Below are 19,024 nucleotides of genomic sequence, written 5' to 3' on the forward strand. Positions count from 1 at the left end.
CCGGGCGGGGGTGGCGTGGGATTTAATCTGCCATTCCTCCCATGTATATACATATGGCGTTCTTGCTCTACCTCTGTTTCCTCGCCTGGAAGCGAATTTCAGCTAGTACGGACTATTTTGTTCAGGCAGAGCCATCTATTTGCCGCAGAAAGTGTTTTGACAGCGCCCGACCGTGCCGTCGCATACCCCGGATTTGTGAACCGAGACACCGACCCATACTTGCATAACAGACCCGAGGCGCAGACGCTGCCTACTATTTTCTGCCCGGCCACATCTGCCGTTCGAGTCGCGCAGCCAACCGTCGTCACTCCAGCGAGAGCCCTCGTTTGGCCGTCCTTCCTCCGCAACGAACTGTGCATCGATACACGAACAATCCTAAGCCACCAATGTCTGCTGCTCCCCGCCCGTTTTCAACGTCCACGAGGGTTCACCCCAACATCCTGCCGCACCTGCATACCACACCGCGGCGCTCTCCGATGAGATGGTACGTATCCGAACAACGCGACGTGTGACAAGCTGCAAGATACTATATACAAGTCTGGACATGCACGTAGGCATGCGCGTGACTGAGCAGCAGCTCAAAAAAACACACGTTAGAGCACTCACGGCTAACACTCTGTGCCACGAAGGACTCCTACCATCGTCGGCCTCTCTATTGTAGGCTACGGCGCCAAATTATACATTGATAGTGTTCGCGAACAGCGAGAGCGTGTCCTTGAAGCCCGATATCAGGAAGACCGCGAGAGACAAAGACGCAACGATTTGCTCTTGGATGTATACGGCGACCGTGAAAGTCTCGAAGGCTTGGAAAAGGCCATTCAATTCTACGAGAACGGAAAAAAATAAGCCTCCATTTGTACATGTGCATTTGCCTGTATATCTGGAACATGCTGATATTGATCTTGGCGTCAGGCGTTTGAGAAACTCACATTGAGTCGAGAGAGTCGGTGGAGGATTTCGCATGCATACCCACGGGCGTTACTATTGCATTTATTTGGGAGCTTTTTGCTACGAAAATACCAGCTGTCATTACCCATTACTATCACATTTGTTATATGATGAGCAATAAAGAACATCTCTTGGTCCAATACCCCTCAACATCAGACACATGTCCCCACGAGCACAAACGCTTCAAAGCTTATACAGCTTCGCAGTTACTAATGATATCCCAAACGCACCCAAAGCGAAAACATAGGAGCTACTTTCTCGTTCGGCCGCAGACAATTTATTCTCCCAGTGCCGGCATCTTTAGCTCCTTTCGCTTCAGTTTTGTCCGTTGTTCGAATAGAAGCGCAAGTTTCGAAGCAAAGTACCGCGAGACCCGTAACACAAAGGCCGGTCTGCTTTCCAATTCTTCTGCTGCCGCTTCCCATGACCGATAATACACGCCCTCGCAAAAGTATTCAATCATCAGACTGCCAAGTTTCTTTTGCTCCGCGTGGTTTTGCTCGAGAGCCTCGAAAGCGTCAGCAAAGTCCTTTGTGCACCATAGCTGCTGTGCCTTATCGAGTGCCGAGCGATATAGTGCTCTGTGACGATCGCCTATCAACGCATGGATGTAGCGAAGGATGTAGGTGGCAATAGTTGGGCAGATGAAGCGATCGCACAGCTTGTACACTTCGACATAATCCCTCATCGGCGTTCTTTGGGACTGTGCTTCCGGATGCGGTGCTGGAGCTGGCATCGTATGGGGGATAATTGAAGAATAGCTGTATGCCACTCCGAGGAACAAGGCAAAATATTTTGGGTTGATGTTATCAAACGAGATTTCGCCTGCGGATTCGTCATAATACGATTTTGCCGATGCCCTAAAGTAGCCTGAATGCTGGCTGAGGACTGCCTTGTGGGCGCTGAACTCTTCGTCTTTGACCTTGATCAAGACCGTTTCGTCGCCAGTTCTTTACATGGTCAGAGTAGAAACAGTTGCTGAAGGCTCCGAAGAAAGCGTAAGCAAACTTACTGCAGTGGCCAGGCTGTGCGAAAGTCGGATAGTAGCACTGACGGTGCTTTATCGGCTTGGTGTGAAGTTTTTGTTTTTTTCTTTGGCGGAGGCATTTCGTTTGGTTAGATGTAGAAGTGAGAAGCCGGTATGATGGCATCAATAGAAGTGAAGTGCAGCTGGCAACTGGCAGCTGCCTATGGTTGGAGCGAGGCACGCACATGCTTGTTACTGCCCGTTAACCAGGGAAGAACTTGCGGCGGAGAGCAGAATAATCAAATGTGGTTTCTTAAAAATGAACCATTTTGCTTCCCGGAACAGATCTGCTGCGAGTAAATCCTTGCCTGATTTCACAACCACAGGATCATGTTGAATTGAATAGTGTCATGTTGAATTGAATAGTGTCATGTTGAATCGAATAGTGCTCAAAGCATCTAAACGCAAGCTCGTCTTGCGATGATATCAATGTACCCAGTTTCTACTTCAGCATATGTTCTATGGCTCTTTGAAAATATTCTAACCCGCTTTAATTTTCCGAATCACCACTTTTGTTCCATTCAACTCCCAGCCCACGCCATCCTGCCCCTTCAGATCGTCCCATTCCGAACTTGTAGCCATTTCTAGGTAGCTCAGGTCTACGCCTAAGTATGCACGTCCAAAGCATTTGAGTGTGTGCAGGCGTAGCCCTGGTTCTGCCCACTCCAGGATCCTGGCCCGATAGCCGTCCACAGCTCTGCGCACTCGGTGAAACAGAATAAAGTTGTCGTGCGCTAAAGCATAGAGCGCATCGTTTACTTTCTTGTCGTTAAGAGCATACTCTTGACGCAGAGAATATGCCTCAGAAAGTTCTCTCCGACGGCATGCCGTGTCAAGAATCAGATACGCCACGACCTCTTGGAACTCTATCGGCGTTAGGTTGTGCTCGGGATGTATTTTCCGGATCAAATGTAAGATGGCGACGTGGTAAGAATCTGAGTGCTTGACAAGAACGGCGAGACGAATGCAGAACAGGTAGGCTTGAATGGCAAAGTCATCGGTGCGTTTGGAAGCCACAATACCCTCACGTAGTTTTCGAAGCGCAGACATGATTATGGACAGGCTTTTTGTGTTGGATGGAGTTTGTAATGATTCAGCACTGGCGGTGTCGGGAATGACTATGCTATACGTCTCGATTTCTTTTCTGCTGTCGGATCCCAGGCCGAGGGACGAAAATCGCCGGAGAAGCTCGTCACGCTCTCCTGCGTCGGAGCAAAAGCTCAAGTAGCGTTCGGTGATTAGTTTATAATATTGTTCTTGTACCTTGGTGCCGTTTAATCTACCGAGATGCGCATTAGAATGGCATAGTTGCTGCGTCCTCGTTGTAGCTACCTCTTTTCGCCCTTGGATGGCAGGCCCATCTCCTCCAAAGGGTCCATTTGCACAGGTTTAAGGCGACTCCATTGCTTGGCTGGGCCTCTGGGCTCTTTGTTTCTCCAAGATGCCATAGTGTAGGAGGTTCGATAATGTCAGCGCCCTGTTTCTTGCTGGCGGCCCCAGTCGTGATTGTTTACAGTCGAAGGCATGGTGGGGTGCGAAGGGCGACGCTGTTTACTGCTGAGCCGAATGTACTAACTTGGGGCAATCGAAGGCCTCAGACACGACAACCAGGCAGCGCGTCGCAGCTTCTTGACTACAAGACCTGAAAGTAGTTTCTTTCGTCTATTCTACAGCCAAGTATATATATATATATATATATATATATACATATTTGGGAAGGATGCCAGAGGCTTTTTTTCTGTCTCTGCTCTTCTCTTAACCCGACTCGCGAAACGATGACGTGGGCACGCAATAGCAATAGCAATAGCAGTCAAGCTCAGATGGTAAGAAAAAAAGTTCTTCTTACCAGCAGCCGATACCTGCGAGAATTGTAACTGTCCAATTATGCATATTTCCCTGAACCATTGTGATTCTGTACTCGGCCCGGCCTGGCCAGGGTGGGGTGCAAACTGTATCAGTGGGGGTTTTCTTATCAACATGGAGCGGCAGTCTCACCACTCTCTGTCTCTACAGAGCTTGATTGCGTCCTTATTCCCAACAATTCAAACTGTTCAAACAACCAAAATTCATTAGCTTATCGCGCCAGGCTGCAGCCCGCATCAGCGAGGATCCGATCTTGTCGGGCCGTTTTTGACGCTACGTAACCAAGCTGATGGGCAGGACCCAAGCAAAAGGTCAGAACCTGTTACTACTGGTAGTTTCTTATTGGCTACGCGAGGTTTAGATTATGCCTGACCACCAATGAAGGTCGGCGTTGCAGTGCGTATAAAAAGCTGGCAGGATCGGACTCACTCGTGTTGCATTTGCTTGTATAGAATTTTCCTTGCATCACGATGGTTTCATATACTTTCGTCGTCGAGGCACAAGCATTCGCACGATCGGGCGTTGTTAGCTAAAGTTTTCGTAACTTGTTCCGCATGTTTCCGTCGGGCGCTTTGATGTGTCGGCTACCCCAGGCCTTGCTTGACAGTGCCCGTGATCCCGTCAAACCAGTTAATTACCTTCTCCCCGAGCAACGGACCCCGCAACGCTTTGCTCGTTTTCTTCCTTCCATCTACACCCAGACACTTCCTCCTCATACCCTTCTTCGTCTATTGATACTGCCGTAAGTTTTCGCCCTTCACATTTTGCATCACCCCGCTAGAATCACTGCACCGGGGAGCCAGCTACCTTACCTACCTACCTACCTACCTGCCTACCTACCTATACTGCCATGCCACCCTGCGACCGAACCCCACTGTTTGGTGTATCTGCGCAGCCAGCAGCCGAAGCCTTCGGTGGCAAGCATCACACCCAGCGTCTCTGTTTCGATGCCGAGTTGAATAGCGCAACCTATGCGGTCATGAAAAAAAAAATGTGGACAGTATGGATGGCCAAAGCTCCATGGCAGACAGTAAAAAAGCCTCACGCTGCCTCGTTGTTGCGTCAGAATACCCCGCCAACCTACTACCTGAGCATGGGAGCATGTTGGTATCGATAAGCCCACTATGAAAACCCCGCGCCGTGGGTGTTACGAGCCAATATAACTGGCCACTCTGCTGCCTTATCGCAATTGAGTTCTTGACGAAGTACCTTGGAGCCTGACTCTATTATTTTTACTTTTAGTTGCTTTAAAACAGCTCGTCTGCCTCGAAATCAAGTCTACCTCGACCACAACAACCGCAACCATGGGTGTCACTGATGTTTTGTCCCGCAAGTCCGGCGTCATCTACGGCGATGACGTTCTCCGTCTCTTCGAGTACGCCCGTGAAAAGCAGTTTGCTATTCCTGCCATTGTGAGTTTTTAATCTTCAAGCTCCGATCACTTCACAACTAATCGATCTCTTAGAATGTCACCTCTTCCTCCACCGTCGTAGCTTCTCTTGAGGCTGCCCGCGATGCCAAGTCTCCCATCATTCTCCAGATGTCTCAGGGCGGCGCTGCCTACTTTGCTGGCAAGGTATAGCTCCCCCTTACTCTATCCGTGATTCTCCAGCTGACCGATTGTTCAGGGCGTCGCCAACGGTGACCAGGCCGCTTCTATTGCCGGCTCCGTTGCTGGTGCTCACTACATCCGCTCCATCGCCCCTATCTACGGTATCCCTGTCGTCCTTCACACCGATCATTGCGCCAAGAAACTTCTTCCCTGGCTCGATGGCATGCTTGATGCCGACGAAGCACACTTTAAGGCCACTGGCGAGCCCCTCTTCAGTTCTCACATGATCGATCTGTCCGAGGAGGCCGTCGACTGGAACATCCAGACTACTGCCGCTTACCTCAAACGTGCTGCTCCCATGAAGCAGTGGCTCGAGATGGAAATTGGCATCACTGGTGGTGAAGAGGATGGCGTCAACAACGAGGATGTTGACAACGCCTCTCTGTACACCCAGCCCGAGGACATTCTCAACATTTACAATACGCTCTCGCCCATCTCTCCGTACTTCTCTATCGCTGCCGGTTTCGGTAATGTCCATGGTGTCTACAAGCCTGGCAATGTCAAGCTGCATCCCGAGCTCCTAGGCAAGCACCAGGCTCACGTCAAGGCTGCCATTGGCTCCAGCAACGACAAGCCCGTCTTTTTTGTCTTCCACGGCGGCTCCGGCTCCGGCAAGCAGGAATACCTCGACGCCATCAGCCACGGTGTCGTCAAGGTCAACATGGACACCGACATGCAATTTGCATACATGGCTGGCATCCGCGACTACATGCTGAACAAGAAAGACTACCTCCTTACTGCTGTTGGCAACCCTGACGGTGACGACAAGCCCAACAAGAAGTACTTTGACGTAAGTTTGACTATTCTTTTCCAACGAACAGCAACTGACTTTGGGTAGCCCCGTGTCTGGGTTCGTGAGGGTGAGAAGTCCATGTCGAAGCGTGTTGCCGTTGCTCTCGACGACTTCAACAACGCCAACCAACTGTAAATGATGGCTTGCCACAACGCCATGTGAATCAAAAAAACAAAAGGCTAGAGTTGTCGGTGTAAATGGGGAGTCTCGGAGATTGCATTTGAGGGTTGACACCTAGTATTCAGTACTGATTAAAAATTATGCCAAGACTCAGCCGCGTCTCAACGTGGATGAATCTCGGACCAGACTGCGTTTGATAAATGATTAAAATAATGAGGCAATCTAGCTCGGATCGGACCAGTGCGGTGTATAATCAAGATTACAAAAAAGTCTCCCTAGATTAGGACGATCATTGACCCAAAACTTCCTTTTCCAGCGTCGTGATTTGCTCTTCAGTCAAGTTTTCAGCATCGGCTGCCTTGGCCTTCTTGGCATCGAATCTCCAAAGACCGCCTGTCTTGTCGCGCTCGCCGTCAAGGGCTACTCCGCCAGCAGTGCCGAGCTGTTCCAGGACGGGGTCCGTAGTGCCGACAGCCACGGCTGTAAAGTAGCGGCGTTTCCAGGCGGTTTCCTCGGCCGTCTCCTTGTGGCGCAGGGCACGCTGCGCGTTCTCGATCTTGCCCTTCTCAGATGAGACGGCGTCCATGTCGCCGCTCTGGATGCCTGCGGCAACCTTAGCCCAGGCACGGCGCGACTCGAGGGGATGTTGCTGCTCCAGGGGCGCCAGCTGGAGCTCCGTCTGCGCGGCCTTAGCAGCGTCGTATTCGTCGACCAGACTAGACTTGGAATTCTTCTTAGCCGGCCCAGAGTAGAATTCAAGCTTCTCGTTCCATTGTCCGGTCACATTGTACAGCACATCCTTTTCCTTGCCGGTGGGGGTGATGGTGCTAATGACAGTATTTTTCTTTCCAGAAAGCCATCCCTTGCCGCTGTAGTCAATCTTAGTGCTGAATCCGCTAGAGCTTGTGATATAACTTGTGCCATCGAGCTCGACAAATGGAGCGCCAAAAATGAGCCCCTCAATGTGAAGAGATGGTAGCGTAATCAAGTGTTGCTCGGGCTCCTTCTTGTCGCCAATGGGAATAGTCAACACAGCATGGCCAATTTGCTTCACAATGATGGTGCTGTGGAAGGTGGCTTTCTGTGCATTGTAGCCCTCGAGCTGAATGCCAGTCTTTTCGTTGCGGATGCAATAAGCGGTAGCAGGCGGGTGGTGGCTGACTTGCTCGGACACGAGGGTAGTCTTGCCGGCCGTGTCATTCCAAGATCCAAGGAAGAGCTCACCAAGAAATGGGTTCAGCGGCTTCTTTTCGTTTCCAAACTGCTCACTACGACTAGCGTACTGATGCTTGAGCGTAGAGAGGAACCACTTGAGCACCAGCATGGAGCGCTTCGCGGGTTCGGCCTCCGAGGCGGCAGCCACAAGGAGGTTCGGGTGCGTCGACCAGTAAGAGGAGAATTCGGTCAACGATTGCGACGAGAGGATAAAGGGCGGGGCCGTCAGGGACGAGAGGTCACCATTGAAGGATGCAATGGACTAGCAGATGCGTTAGCGACTGTTGATGGCGAGTTACCAGTATGTATTTGCCCCCATCGTACCTTCAGGAAAGCAGACCAGCTGTTACTGCTAGCCTGCGCCTGAGCCGTAGCCGAGGACATGTTGGTGCGGAGTGTTGCGATGGCGGGGCCAGTTCAAAGTTGATGGCAAAGCAGCAAAGCACGTCTGTTGGAGGTGTAGGTTTTCCAGGTGCTTGGAGGAGAGGCGGGGCGGAGTTGTTGATTTAATGGTGAAGCACGGGGCGGTGCAGAGAGTGAGTCCAAGTTGGCCAGCTTGTTGGGCTAGACGGTAGACCACATGTTGCCCACGCGACTCTCCCCACTTTCATACCTGCCATTGGCAACACCTGGCGATCATCATTGGTGACGCACATGAAGATGCGCCACCTGCCAAACAGCCCTCTGTCTACTGTATCGAATTCACACGGCTAGTTGGCAAGTGAAAGACGAGTGTTTTAGCCTACATTTGCGCTCTACCAGTAGTCCTCATGCAACCTACGCAGACGCGTTCTCGCGTTCACTGGCAATTTCCTGGCTCATCAGTATTGAATTCGAATCCCTGTCTGATTCCATGGGTGAAATAGCATATCACTTGCGATATGTCATGTACCCTAGTGATTTTGCAGATACAGTTCCTTGAGATGATGTCAGTGGGGCCCGCCATCTCGCAGCCCGGCAACTACCAGTAGCACTAATCTCTGCCCTCCGCATCGCATCGCATTGCACCATCATCGAATTGTGCCAGACATATCGACCGCCACGCACGCCTTCAACCGGCCTCCACCACAGATATTACTCTGGCTCGTATTTTCTGGAATCGGGCGGCCTCAGAGCCACCCAGTGTTGCCGCGCAGCTCCAGCCTGCAACCATGGCGCGACCTACAGCGACGCCACAGCTCTCACCGCAGCTCTGCTTCTCTACAAGTACATTAAGAGGTGCGTCGCAAGCCCTCAAGCCCACTCTCAATCTAACGAGTACAGATTTTCTCCGCTTCTCACGCTCAACTGTTGATGACACCATCAGCCAAAATCTGAACGCTCTGGTCACTCCTGCTCGAGCCGGCTTTGATCCTCAATCGACCTCGCAACGAACATCCAGATTATCGGAACGAGATTTAAATACTGAACGATGCGCAAATTTCTTCGATAAAGTTTTATTTGCCGCATGGGGCTCACGCGACCAGGTTCTCGAATACTGCACCGCCGTCGCTTCAAGTCCCGATCCCGATGATCCTGATGCCGCTCGACGAGAATTACAAATGAAAAAGGATAGCGAGCGAGTCGTGGATGAGCGCTTAGACCCATATTCAGGACGTTTCTATACTCGCGAGAGTCGAACTGAGGCACTGACATCGACCCTTCGCCAGGAACGTGTCATTGAGAATATTGTTCGCCACCGCACCTGGGAGGTGATCCAGAACCGCTGTGAAGAGCCGCCCGAAGACTGGCAAGCCGCATTTGAAACTTGGAGGAAGAAATAGACCAATTTTCAGCACTTGAGAACCGAATCTCAACTAATTAAGATACGTGTACATTATTTGTCTTTATTAGAATAAATTCGGCGTAACTATACGTCTGCCCCCTCCATGATTTCGCTAGCAAGTTCACTTGAGTAACACAAGAGAAATTGAGTATATGTAAATTTTATTTGACCCTCTCAACTAGACAACTGCTAATACTTCTACTAGCAGACTACTGACTACCTATGCACAATTGATGTGAAAGCCGGTGTAAGACATGACAGCCGAGTGCCCCACCACGCACATTGACTCCGAAGATCCTCCGGAATCAAGAGCTACCTATCTCAACAGCCCACGGATGCGCTCTCTGTTCATCTTGACTTCAACATTCGATTCTTGACATTTGCGCAATCACCTGGGTGGCGCGATTGTGCTCTGGATATTATCACAGGGCAATTTCTTCTGGTTATTTCTTTTTTTTATTCGTGCTGCGAAATATATCGTGCTCGCCGGCTTTTGCAGCTCGGAATCCACAAGCCCTGAACAGACCACTTCGATAGCCGCGGATACACGAACATTGCGCCCCGTCGATTCACGGTACTGTTGACATCATGCCGCAACAGCTCGCGGCGAAGGAGGCTGCCCAATTTCGGCAAGTCCTACGCAGTTATGAGGAGAAGCAATACAAGCGAGGTCTCAAGACAGCGGATCTCATCTTGAAAAAAGTGCCTAAGCATGGAGAGACCATGGCCATGAAGGCCCTGATTCTTAATGGCCAGGGGAAGACCGAGGAAGCTTTTTCTCTCGGCAAAGAGGCTCTTACCGCCGACATGAAGTCTCACATTTGCTGGCACGTGTACGGAATCCTCTACAAAGGAAAGAAGAACTTTGAAGAGGCGGCAAAGGCATACAAGTTTGCGCTCAAGCTAGAGCCGACCTCGGCACAAATACAGCGTGATCTGGCTGCCTTGCAGGTCCAGATGAGGGACTATCAGGGCTTTATTCAGACTCGAAACGCCATGCTACAGGCTCGCCCGCAGATGCGACAGAGCTGGACAGCCCTCGCCCTCGCTCACCATCTGGCTGGCAACCTGGCCGCGGCGGAAAACGTCATTACCACCTTCGAGGATACGCTCAAAACAAAACCATCGCGGTATGATCTAGAGCACTCCGAGGCCGTCATGTACAAAAACTCAATCATTGCTGAGCAAGGTGACTACAAGCGTGCTCTCCAGCACCTTGAGACTGATGCTAAGCAAAACCTCGACCGACTCGCTTTTCTCGAAAGCCGCGCTGAATACCTTCTGAAACTCGATCGCAAGGAGGATGCTGCCACGGCCTACCGATCCCTAATCGACCGCAACTGCGAGCACGCGACATACTACACACAACTTATCAAAGCGCTGGGCATCGCAGAGAATGACTGGAGCGCCAGGAAAGCGATTTACGACGAGTATGCTACTAAGTACCCCCGCTCTGATGCTGGGCGCCGAATCCCCCTCGATTTCCTCAGCGGCGACGAGTTCCGCCAAGCCGCCAGCGACTATCTCGCTCTGATGTTGAACAAAGGTGTGCCCTCCACCTTCGCCAATCTGAAGCACCTCTACGCGGACAAGTTTAAAAAGGACACCCTTTTGAGTCTGGCTGAAGAGTATCTCCACTCTCAGAAGATTGACTTTGAGAGCAAGGACAAGGGCGAGGCCGCAGCTCTTTTCTACCTAGCTCAACACCATAACTACCACATGAGCCGTGATCTGACCAAAGCCATGTATTACATTGAGAAGGCCATTGCGAAGGACAATAAGAGCGTCGATTACCACATGACCAAGGCCAGAATTCTGAAACATAGCGGTAATCTACAAGGGGCCTCAGAGATGATGGATCATGCCAGAACACTGGATTTGAAGGATCGCTACATCAACAGCAAAGCCGCCAAGTACCAGCTACGCAACAACCAAAATGAAAAGGCTCTCAAGACTGTCGGGCTTTTTACTCGTGCAGACACTATCGGCGGGCCTCTCGCCGACTTACTGGATATGCAATGCATGTGGTTCCTGACAGAAGACGGCAGAGCCTACGCGAGACAGGGCAACATCGGACTCGCACTCAAGCGTTTCCACCAAATTGCTACCATTTTCGACGTTTGGCAGGAGGACCAGTTTGACTTTCACGGTTTTTCTTTACGCAAGGGTCAGATTCGCGCATATGTTGACATGGTGCGCTGGGAGGATCACGTCTTCGACCATCCCTTTTACACACACGCTGCGCTTGATGCCATCGGTATTTACATACACATGGCGGATAAGGTAGCTGCGACTGCCACCAATGGGAATGCTGAGACTGATTCTGAGGCACTTCTGGCCCAGAAAAAAGCCCTCAAGAAAGCGAAGAAAGAACAACAACGTCTGGAGCGCGAAGCGGCCGAAAAACAGGCCAAACAAGATCCCAATAAGGCTGTTGGGCCCGATGGTGAACCTAAGAAGGTGGATGAAGACCCTTTAGGCCTGACGCTAGCAGCGAATACTGATCCGCTTGGCGCGGCCATGAGACTTCTGTCTCCAATGCTGGAGGCGACCCCCAAAAGCATCCATGTGCAGCTGGCTGGTTTCGAAGTGTTTATGCGCAGGGGTACGTTGGTCATATGAATTTGGGCAGGCTGTTACTAACAAGTATAGAAAAATTCGTGCTGGCTCTTCGCTGTCTCAATGCCGCCATTGCCCTTGAAAGCACTCATCCCAAGCTGCATGCTCAGATTGTGACTTTTGCCAAGACGCTCAAGGCGGCTTCCAGCCTACCTACCAAGGTTTTTGAGGTTCTCAAGGCCGAATTCAAGGCTGTTGACATCGCCGCGGACTTATTCAAGTACAATGCCGACTACGAGGCTAAGCACAAGGACAGCATTTGCCACATTCTGTCATCCGTAAAGGCACAGCGGGTCTTAGACGGCAGCAACACTCTCAGCGACAAGCAGCTCACTGCTTCTCTGAACTTGCCTAGCACCACTTTCACTGACGCTATCGAGGTGCTGGACTCCTTGAAGAGCTGGAATAGTAGCGAGGCTGAGGCCTTCCAAAGGGCAGCCCACGCCAAATTTCCCGACGTTACCAGGCTCGCTTGAACCACGCCACATACGGCGAACAACCGTGAGCGCCGTATGTGTTTAATGATGTAGGCGGCTGTATGGTTGTGTGCTTGAAGCATCAGCATGGTGTACGTACGATTCAGTGGTTATGGCTATAGTTCAAATGATTGTGTACGCGAGACTTGTGTATCGTTGACGATATATGTCGGCGATGAACTCAGCGAAAAGCATGTATGTGGGATTGTAGGGTACATAGCATACTGGGTACTGGAACCAAAAAAAGAATTTGTGTTTGTTTCGCTGCGAGTATACTTTTGCGGCATGGGAACAAGAATATGGTTGTAAAAACAGACCTGGCAAAGTTCCCAACTTGCAGCATTGCCCCCATCCCCTTTAATGAAAGGGCTCGTATCCATGATGCGCGATTGAGTAGTCTGCCGCCACAGTGGACAGGTGGGAGTGGGTGAAAATACAACCTCGGTTGCCGAGGATGCTGGCGCTGCCTGGACAGTTGATTTTGAAAACTGCCCGTGTGCACATTCATACCATGGTACTCAAACAAGCAAGGGCTCAAGTAAATACTACAGCACGCCTTACGATCAATCGTAGACGGTTGTGGCACGGCCATACGAGTACCGCGGGCCGCTGTCTGCGATACCATTATTGGCTGGCTGTGACTTTGGACGGGGTGCCAAAATCCTAGCTCCTAGATGCCGCCGGCCCACCCGGAGCCCGGCAGGCCGAGGGGCCAGAATATTGGAATCGGAGCATTGAACCAAATCAGCCGCCTCTCGCTTTCACCATTCGTTTCTTAAACTCCTCGGCCTTTGTCGCCAACCCACGATCGCTGCTCCCATTTCCGACCACTTTTTTGCTTCTTTCTCTCTTTCTCTATCTCTATTTATATCTTGTTTTTCTTTCTAACTCAAGCAACGTTGCCTCTGTTGTTTGCGCGCTACGCTAGCTAGCAGATTCCCCGTGTGACGCGGCGGTCACCCACCAGCCTCGAGGCTGAAATTACCTCGGCCAATGTCTGTTGGGGGGCAATCTCCTTTGCTCACCTGCAGACGTATATCGCGAAACTTGTCGCGAAAGATATCGCCCCTGGGGCAGGTCCTTACTATCTGCTGTTCCGCCGGCCGATCGCTGCCATGGGCACCAACGGCGCTGACCAAGCTAGCCAGCTAACGCTGCCGCTGCCTGACGGCAGGACACTGACAGTTGAAGAGTCCGATCTTGTGCTCCATGGTAATACGCATAAATCTAGTTACGGCTTGTGTACTGATGCTTCTTGTAGATGCTACTACTGTGGACAATAAGAAGTCCAAAAAAGGTAAGCACAAAAAGAACACCAGCAATGCAATGGCTAACTAATGCCGGGTGCAGACCACGACGGACTCCGGACATTACCACTCTACAACCTCTTGTGGGCCGAAATCGTCGAAGCCAACCTAACGATAGAATACGCCCTGTTATGCGACAACTCCAGGTTTAAAGTTGAAAAATGGACATTTCCTATCCGCGCCACTGACGAGCTGCCTGAATCCTCGCCTGAGACGTTCGCAACCGAGCTTCGATCCCGCGCCTATGGCGAGGCGCAACAAAAGCGGCGCGCCTACGTCCTCGTCAACCCCAACGCAGGTCCCGGTAATGGCGTCAAAAGATGGCAAAATGAAGTCAAACCGCTGTTTGACGCAGCGAGGATGGAAATGGATGTTGTCTTTCTAAGCAGAGGCGGCGAGGCTTTGGAGCTGGTGGAGAAGATGGACATTGACAAGTACGACACCGTCATTCCGTGCTCTGGGGACGGCACACCGCACGAAGTCTTCAACGGGCTGGCAAAACGTCCCGATGCCAGGCTAGCCCTGTCCAAGATTGCCGTCGGACACATTCCTTGCGGCTCGGGCAATGCCATGTCCTGCAACCTATACGGGTCCCACAAGCCAAGCTATGCGGCTCTAGCTCTCGTCAAAGGTGTTGTGACGCCGCTCGATCTAGTGTCCATCACCCAAGGGGATACACGCATTATTTCGTTTCTGTCACAGTCACTCGGAATTGTTGCCGAGGGTGACCTCGCCACCGAACACCTCAGATGGATGGGCAGCGCACGCTTCGACTACGGGGTCATCTCGCGCGTATTTCGCAAAAAAGTCTATCCATGCGATATCGCAGTGCAGCTCGAGGTGGAGAAGCCCCAGGTCAAGGAGCATTATAGGCGGCATGCAAGCGTGTCGAGCCTCAGGAAGGCCGCCACCGACCAAGCAGATGCGAATGAGGGCAATGGACTGCCCAAATTAAGGTTTGGCACTATAAAAGACGACCTGCCTGCTGGTTGGGAGCTGGTACCGTATGACAAGGTCGGCACATTTTATTGTGGGAATGTATGTCAAGCTACTTTGTCGGCTCACGCAGAGAAATAACTTTTTTTGCTAACAAAAGTAGATGGCCTATATGGCGCCAGACGTGCACTTTTTCCCCGCCGCCATGGCCACAGATGGATGCATGGACCTAATTACTATGAATGGCGATATCCCTGCGTTCAAGGTTCTCAAGGCATTTCTGTCCGTCGACTCCAACAAATTCTTCGACCTTCCATGCGTTCACTACAAAAAGGTCTCCGCATACCGCATCATTCCGCGAGACCAGAAGGACGGCTACATTAGCATTGACGGCGAAAAGGTACCTTTCGAGCCCTTCCAGGCAGAAGTACATCAGGGCCTCGGAAGAGTCATTTCCAAAAGGGGCATGTTTGAGGCTGAAGGTCCGGCCAACTGGGACAAGGTTACAGTTTCGGAGAGACTGCACGCATAAGTGGCGGCAGTCCTGTTTTTCCAAGGACACAGCATAGGATAGATACCCAGGTTTGTAGATGCATGTGGCTGCAGCGCCACCGTGTTCATGTTTTTGTTGTGCTTGATCAGTGTTGTGACGTGGCACGCGTCATATATATAGTGCCTAGGAATCTACCTAGTGACCATTGGTAGGGATCGAAACATGTTCTCGAGCGCCTTCGTACTAGACAAGATTTGTGTACCTCTAGGTTCTCTTGCCTTCATGTATACTTTGTGTACATCTACCTCTTACTTATAAGATTAGGCATGCTACAGGTGTAGTGACATGATTTGGTCGAGCTACACGGGGCCTACGCCCTAGGTGTTTGTTTTTAAAAAGCGTAACTCGATAGTATTATTTCCAGCCTTTGGCCAGCTGTTTGCTGCGTATTTTTACCCTGTCTTCCACCTTTCGTGGGTTAATCCATTGATTCAACCTACTCTACTCCGTTATGCGAGCTCACCACTCACCACTATCATTGACAATGAAGTTTCTCACTCTCGGCGTTCTCTCCATCGCTGCCATCACGCGGGCTGGCCAGGTCATCAGTGCTACGAACAGTGTTCCACGTCCGCCCACTCCCTTCATCTCTCCACCGAGCCGTGACTTTGATCTTGCGGCCCCCAACGCTGGGGTGCGCCAGAGCTTTGAGGAGGCCATCCCCCGCTGCTGCTGGCGCTGCATCGATCGCTATGTCCAGAAGCACACCAAGTGTGGGTATCGTGACTTCGAATGCATATGCAATTACGAAGAGGTCAGTGACGAGAATGCCGTACGCTGTGCCGTCGACGCCTGCGGCTTCAGTAAGGCAAAAAGTATGGTTCCTCCAAGCTCTGCTTGCCTCTCCAGTCCTCTCTAACCGCTTTGCGCTCTGCAGATGTCATCTACCCTTCGATCAAGAAGTTTTGCGGGCTCCACATGCAGCCCAGGTATATTGAGCCAGTCGAGGAGGGCCATGATAAGAACGATTCATCGATTTTTTTCTCAGTCTGACAGTAAAGCCGGGCTTGCGGATTGTACGCATTCTGTGTTGGTGTCAGGGTGCGCGTGATGCCGTGCAGTTGTAGACATTATTATACATTACTGTCATCTCTTTTTTTCCCGATGGCGAAGATAATTCCATTGACCTTCTGGAGGTATTTGATTACTTGGGAGTCTCGTATGCCGGTGATGAGCGTCCTGGCGTGGTGAGCCACCACCGCCAGTGTCATACAGCGTCAGAGACCAACAGGCGAGGCGTATGGGGAGTTCACATTTAGGCACAAAGAGCAGTGAGGCACGGCAGAAACAGAGAGATAGGCGCGGAGAATTTAGTCAGTCGCCATGAAACCAAATACTAGTGATTCAGTTAGAGGGGAGACTGACTTAGAATGAAGTACTTGAAAACGAAATGTACAAGAAAAAAAGGATAGCAAAAAAAGTATAGCAAAAAAAGTATAGCAAAAATACGCTCGGGCGGTGGAGTCAAATGCTCCCAGCAGGGATTGAACCTGCGACCTTCGCATCACCAAAGACGGAATGTTACCCATATTAGTACGACGCTCTAACCAACTGAGCTATGGAAGCCTCGGCGTGTTGCTTGTTGACGAAGAGAGCCTTGTTTTGGAATATATAGTTAGTAACGTTGTGAAGGGCCAGGTACATTAAGAGTGGTAGGTGTCGCTGCCGTTGGGTTCTCGGCCGGAATCGCATGGCGATCCGGGTCGAGAATAGTTTGGGAGAAGGTGTCAGCGGTGGAATATTGCCATCGCCTGTTATACTATGAGCAGAACGGATGGCGGTAACATTCATGAGTCGGTGCGTCATGAGTCTATAAGTTAGGTAGGATGGCCATGAGTCCATTGCACACACAGCCAGAAAAAAACGGGCTGACAAAAAAAAAAGAGTAACGCATGTAGATAGCGCGCGCTGGACACTATACGAGACACCATATCTAGTAAACATATATAACATATCGACTGAAAAACCTGGTTGAGTACATCTATCTTGGTGTCGGGTAGGAGCCTTCTCTGGCATCTAGTAGCGCAGAAAAGCCCCAGCGACCATAGCTGGAGAATAGCTTACAGGCACTTCCTCCCGAGAAATTAACACAGAAGATAACCTGCTAACAATTTTGAATGTTCGTACTCAGTATTTGCCTCATCCAGCATATTTACCGATGCCGATGTGTTGCTGCTTCCCCGAGGGCAGCATGTATTACGTCAGCATTATTTATATCCACCGGAAGGAGACTTGATGCACGCACCACCAGATGGCATAGAAGTCGACATGTCCGGTGACGTATCGCCAGCGTCGATATTCAGCCTGAATGCGCTGTTTGACAACCCGCTCTTCGCGGGCGGCATCGGTCTCGCATCGCTCGGCGCCGCGGCAGCATTTGCCAGAAAAGGCGTGTTGATCGCCGCCGGAGCAGCGCGCCGGCGACTACTAGTCAATGTCGAAATTAGCAAACAGGATCCCGCATACCCTTGGATACTCGCATGGCTGTCTACTCCTCGGCCGACACAGGGATTTATTGCGTCCCGCCTGACACGCATTCACAACCTCTCAGTGACAACGGCAACGGCGTCCAAGGGGCCGGCCGTCGGCGGGCCGCCCAGCGCACACTTTTTCTTGCAGCCGGGCTATGGCAGACACATTGTCAAGTTTCGCGACGCTTTTATCGCCGTCAACCGAGAAAAGCACAACACGGCCAACATGAACACGGGCGAGCCACACGAGATTGTACAACTGACGACACTGTGGGCGCACCGACACATTTTCGAACAAGTGTTCAGCGAGGCACATGCGCTGGCGGCCAAGGCGAACGAAGGCAAGACCGTAGTCTATTCAGCAAGGGGCATGGAATGGGCAACCCTCGGAGAACCCCGAAAGAAGCGTCCCCTCGAATCAGTAATACTGGACGAAGGGGTCAAGGACAGCATCGTGAGTGATGTAAAGGACTTTTTGCTGCGACAGCAGTGGTATGTCGACCGTGGCATCCCGTACAGACGGGGTTACCTGCTATTTGGGCCACCGGGCAGCGGAAAGAGTTCGTTCATCCAGTCTCTTGCTGGCGAGCTGGACTTTGGTGTTGCCATGATCAATCTCAGCGAAATGGGCATGACGGACGACAAGCTGGCATACCTGCTTACCAAGCTGCCCAAGCGCACGTTGCTGCTGCTGGAAGATGCTGACGCTGCATTCACGAACCGACGACAGCGTGATGCGGATGGTTACAGCGGTGCCAGCGTGACATTTTCTGGGCTGCTGAATGCGCTGGACGGCATCGCGGCTGGCGAAGAGCGTCTTGCATTCCTGACGACCAACCACATTGACCGGCTTGACCCCGCGCTGATCCGCCCAGGCCGCGTGGATATGATGATGAGAATCGGCGAGGCCACTCGATATCAAGCCAGCCAGATGTGGGATCGCTTCTACGGCGATGTGGACAAGGATCACACGAGCAGAGAACGCTTCCTGGTGCGCTTGGACGAATTGGGTCTGTTTGGGCAGAACGCTGATGGCACAGCATCACACCGACACACAAGCACAGCTGCGATCCAGGGTCTCTTTCTCTTTAACAAGAGTGACATGCATGGGGCGATTGACATGGCCGAGGGTCTCGTGCCGCGAAAGTTTCAGGCGCCAGAGGACGTTCCAGAGGGGGCTATCAAGACGTCTGCATGAGCAGACATGTATCATATGTATATTATTCTCCGGAGATACCCACCGCATAGGATGAATATGTCTGTATTGTTCATGTATATTTCAGCCACGTATTTTTGGGTTCTTCCGTTTGCCTGGCTGG

General features: G+C 51.4%; 8 protein-coding genes across 8 annotated transcripts; 6 read left to right on the plus strand and 2 right to left on the minus strand.

The window, feature by feature from the left end:
• Positions 1-386: 386 nt before the first annotated feature.
• On the plus strand, positions 387-846 carry V2A60_003973 (uncharacterized protein; the record flags this gene model as incomplete). The annotated part of the gene is made up of 2 exons (XM_083255297.1): positions 387-484; positions 630-846. The coding sequence occupies 2 exons, from the start codon at positions 387-389 to the stop codon at positions 844-846; spliced, it is 315 nt and encodes a 104-aa protein (XP_083111423.1).
• A 379-nt stretch (positions 847-1,225) lies between these two features.
• On the minus strand, positions 1,226-3,423 carry V2A60_003974 (BTB/POZ domain-containing protein; the record flags this gene model as incomplete). Its single annotated transcript, XM_083255298.1, has 3 exons — positions 1,226-1,898; positions 2,757-3,254; positions 3,308-3,423. The coding sequence occupies 3 exons, from the start codon at positions 3,421-3,423 to the stop codon at positions 1,226-1,228; spliced, it is 1,287 nt and encodes a 428-aa protein (XP_083111424.1).
• A 1,719-nt stretch (positions 3,424-5,142) lies between these two features.
• Positions 5,143-6,378, plus strand: V2A60_003975 (fructose-bisphosphate aldolase FBA1; the record flags this gene model as incomplete). The annotated part of the gene is made up of 4 exons (XM_083255299.1): positions 5,143-5,250; positions 5,304-5,414; positions 5,467-6,240; positions 6,289-6,378. The coding sequence occupies 4 exons, from the start codon at positions 5,143-5,145 to the stop codon at positions 6,376-6,378; spliced, it is 1,083 nt and encodes a 360-aa protein (XP_083111425.1).
• Positions 6,379-6,652: 274 nt separating this feature from the next.
• V2A60_003976 (OSBP family protein) lies at positions 6,653-7,962 on the minus strand (the record flags this gene model as incomplete). Its single annotated transcript, XM_083255300.1, has 2 exons — positions 6,653-7,840; positions 7,903-7,962. 2 exons carry the CDS (start codon positions 7,960-7,962, stop codon positions 6,653-6,655), a joined length of 1,248 nt encoding a protein of 415 aa, XP_083111426.1.
• Positions 7,963-8,729: 767 nt separating this feature from the next.
• Positions 8,730-9,341, plus strand: V2A60_003977 (caffeine-induced death protein 2; the record flags this gene model as incomplete). The annotated part of the gene is made up of 2 exons (XM_083255301.1): positions 8,730-8,796; positions 8,842-9,341. 2 exons carry the CDS (start codon positions 8,730-8,732, stop codon positions 9,339-9,341), a joined length of 567 nt encoding a protein of 188 aa, XP_083111427.1.
• A 590-nt stretch (positions 9,342-9,931) lies between these two features.
• On the plus strand, positions 9,932-12,438 carry V2A60_003978 (peptide alpha-N-acetyltransferase complex A subunit NAT1; the record flags this gene model as incomplete). Its single annotated transcript, XM_083255302.1, has 2 exons — positions 9,932-11,948; positions 11,996-12,438. 2 exons carry the CDS (start codon positions 9,932-9,934, stop codon positions 12,436-12,438), a joined length of 2,460 nt encoding a protein of 819 aa, XP_083111428.1.
• Positions 12,439-13,553: 1,115 nt separating this feature from the next.
• V2A60_003979 (ATP-NAD kinase-like domain-containing protein) lies at positions 13,554-15,213 on the plus strand (the record flags this gene model as incomplete). Its single annotated transcript, XM_083255303.1, has 4 exons — positions 13,554-13,650; positions 13,700-13,735; positions 13,789-14,783; positions 14,845-15,213. 4 exons carry the CDS (start codon positions 13,554-13,556, stop codon positions 15,211-15,213), a joined length of 1,497 nt encoding a protein of 498 aa, XP_083111429.1.
• A 505-nt stretch (positions 15,214-15,718) lies between these two features.
• On the plus strand, positions 15,719-18,903 carry V2A60_003980 (mitochondrial chaperone BCS1; the record flags this gene model as incomplete). Its single annotated transcript, XM_083255304.1, has 3 exons — positions 15,719-16,037; positions 16,112-16,163; positions 17,382-18,903. The coding sequence occupies 3 exons, from the start codon at positions 15,719-15,721 to the stop codon at positions 18,901-18,903; spliced, it is 1,893 nt and encodes a 630-aa protein (XP_083111430.1).
• Between the last annotated feature and the right edge of the window lie 121 nt (positions 18,904-19,024).

The sequence above is a fragment of the Cordyceps javanica genome, chromosome 2, assembly GCF_051103115.1.
Source record: "Cordyceps javanica chromosome 2, complete sequence".
NCBI classification, from domain to species: Eukaryota; Fungi; Ascomycota; class Sordariomycetes; order Hypocreales; family Cordycipitaceae; genus Cordyceps; species Cordyceps javanica.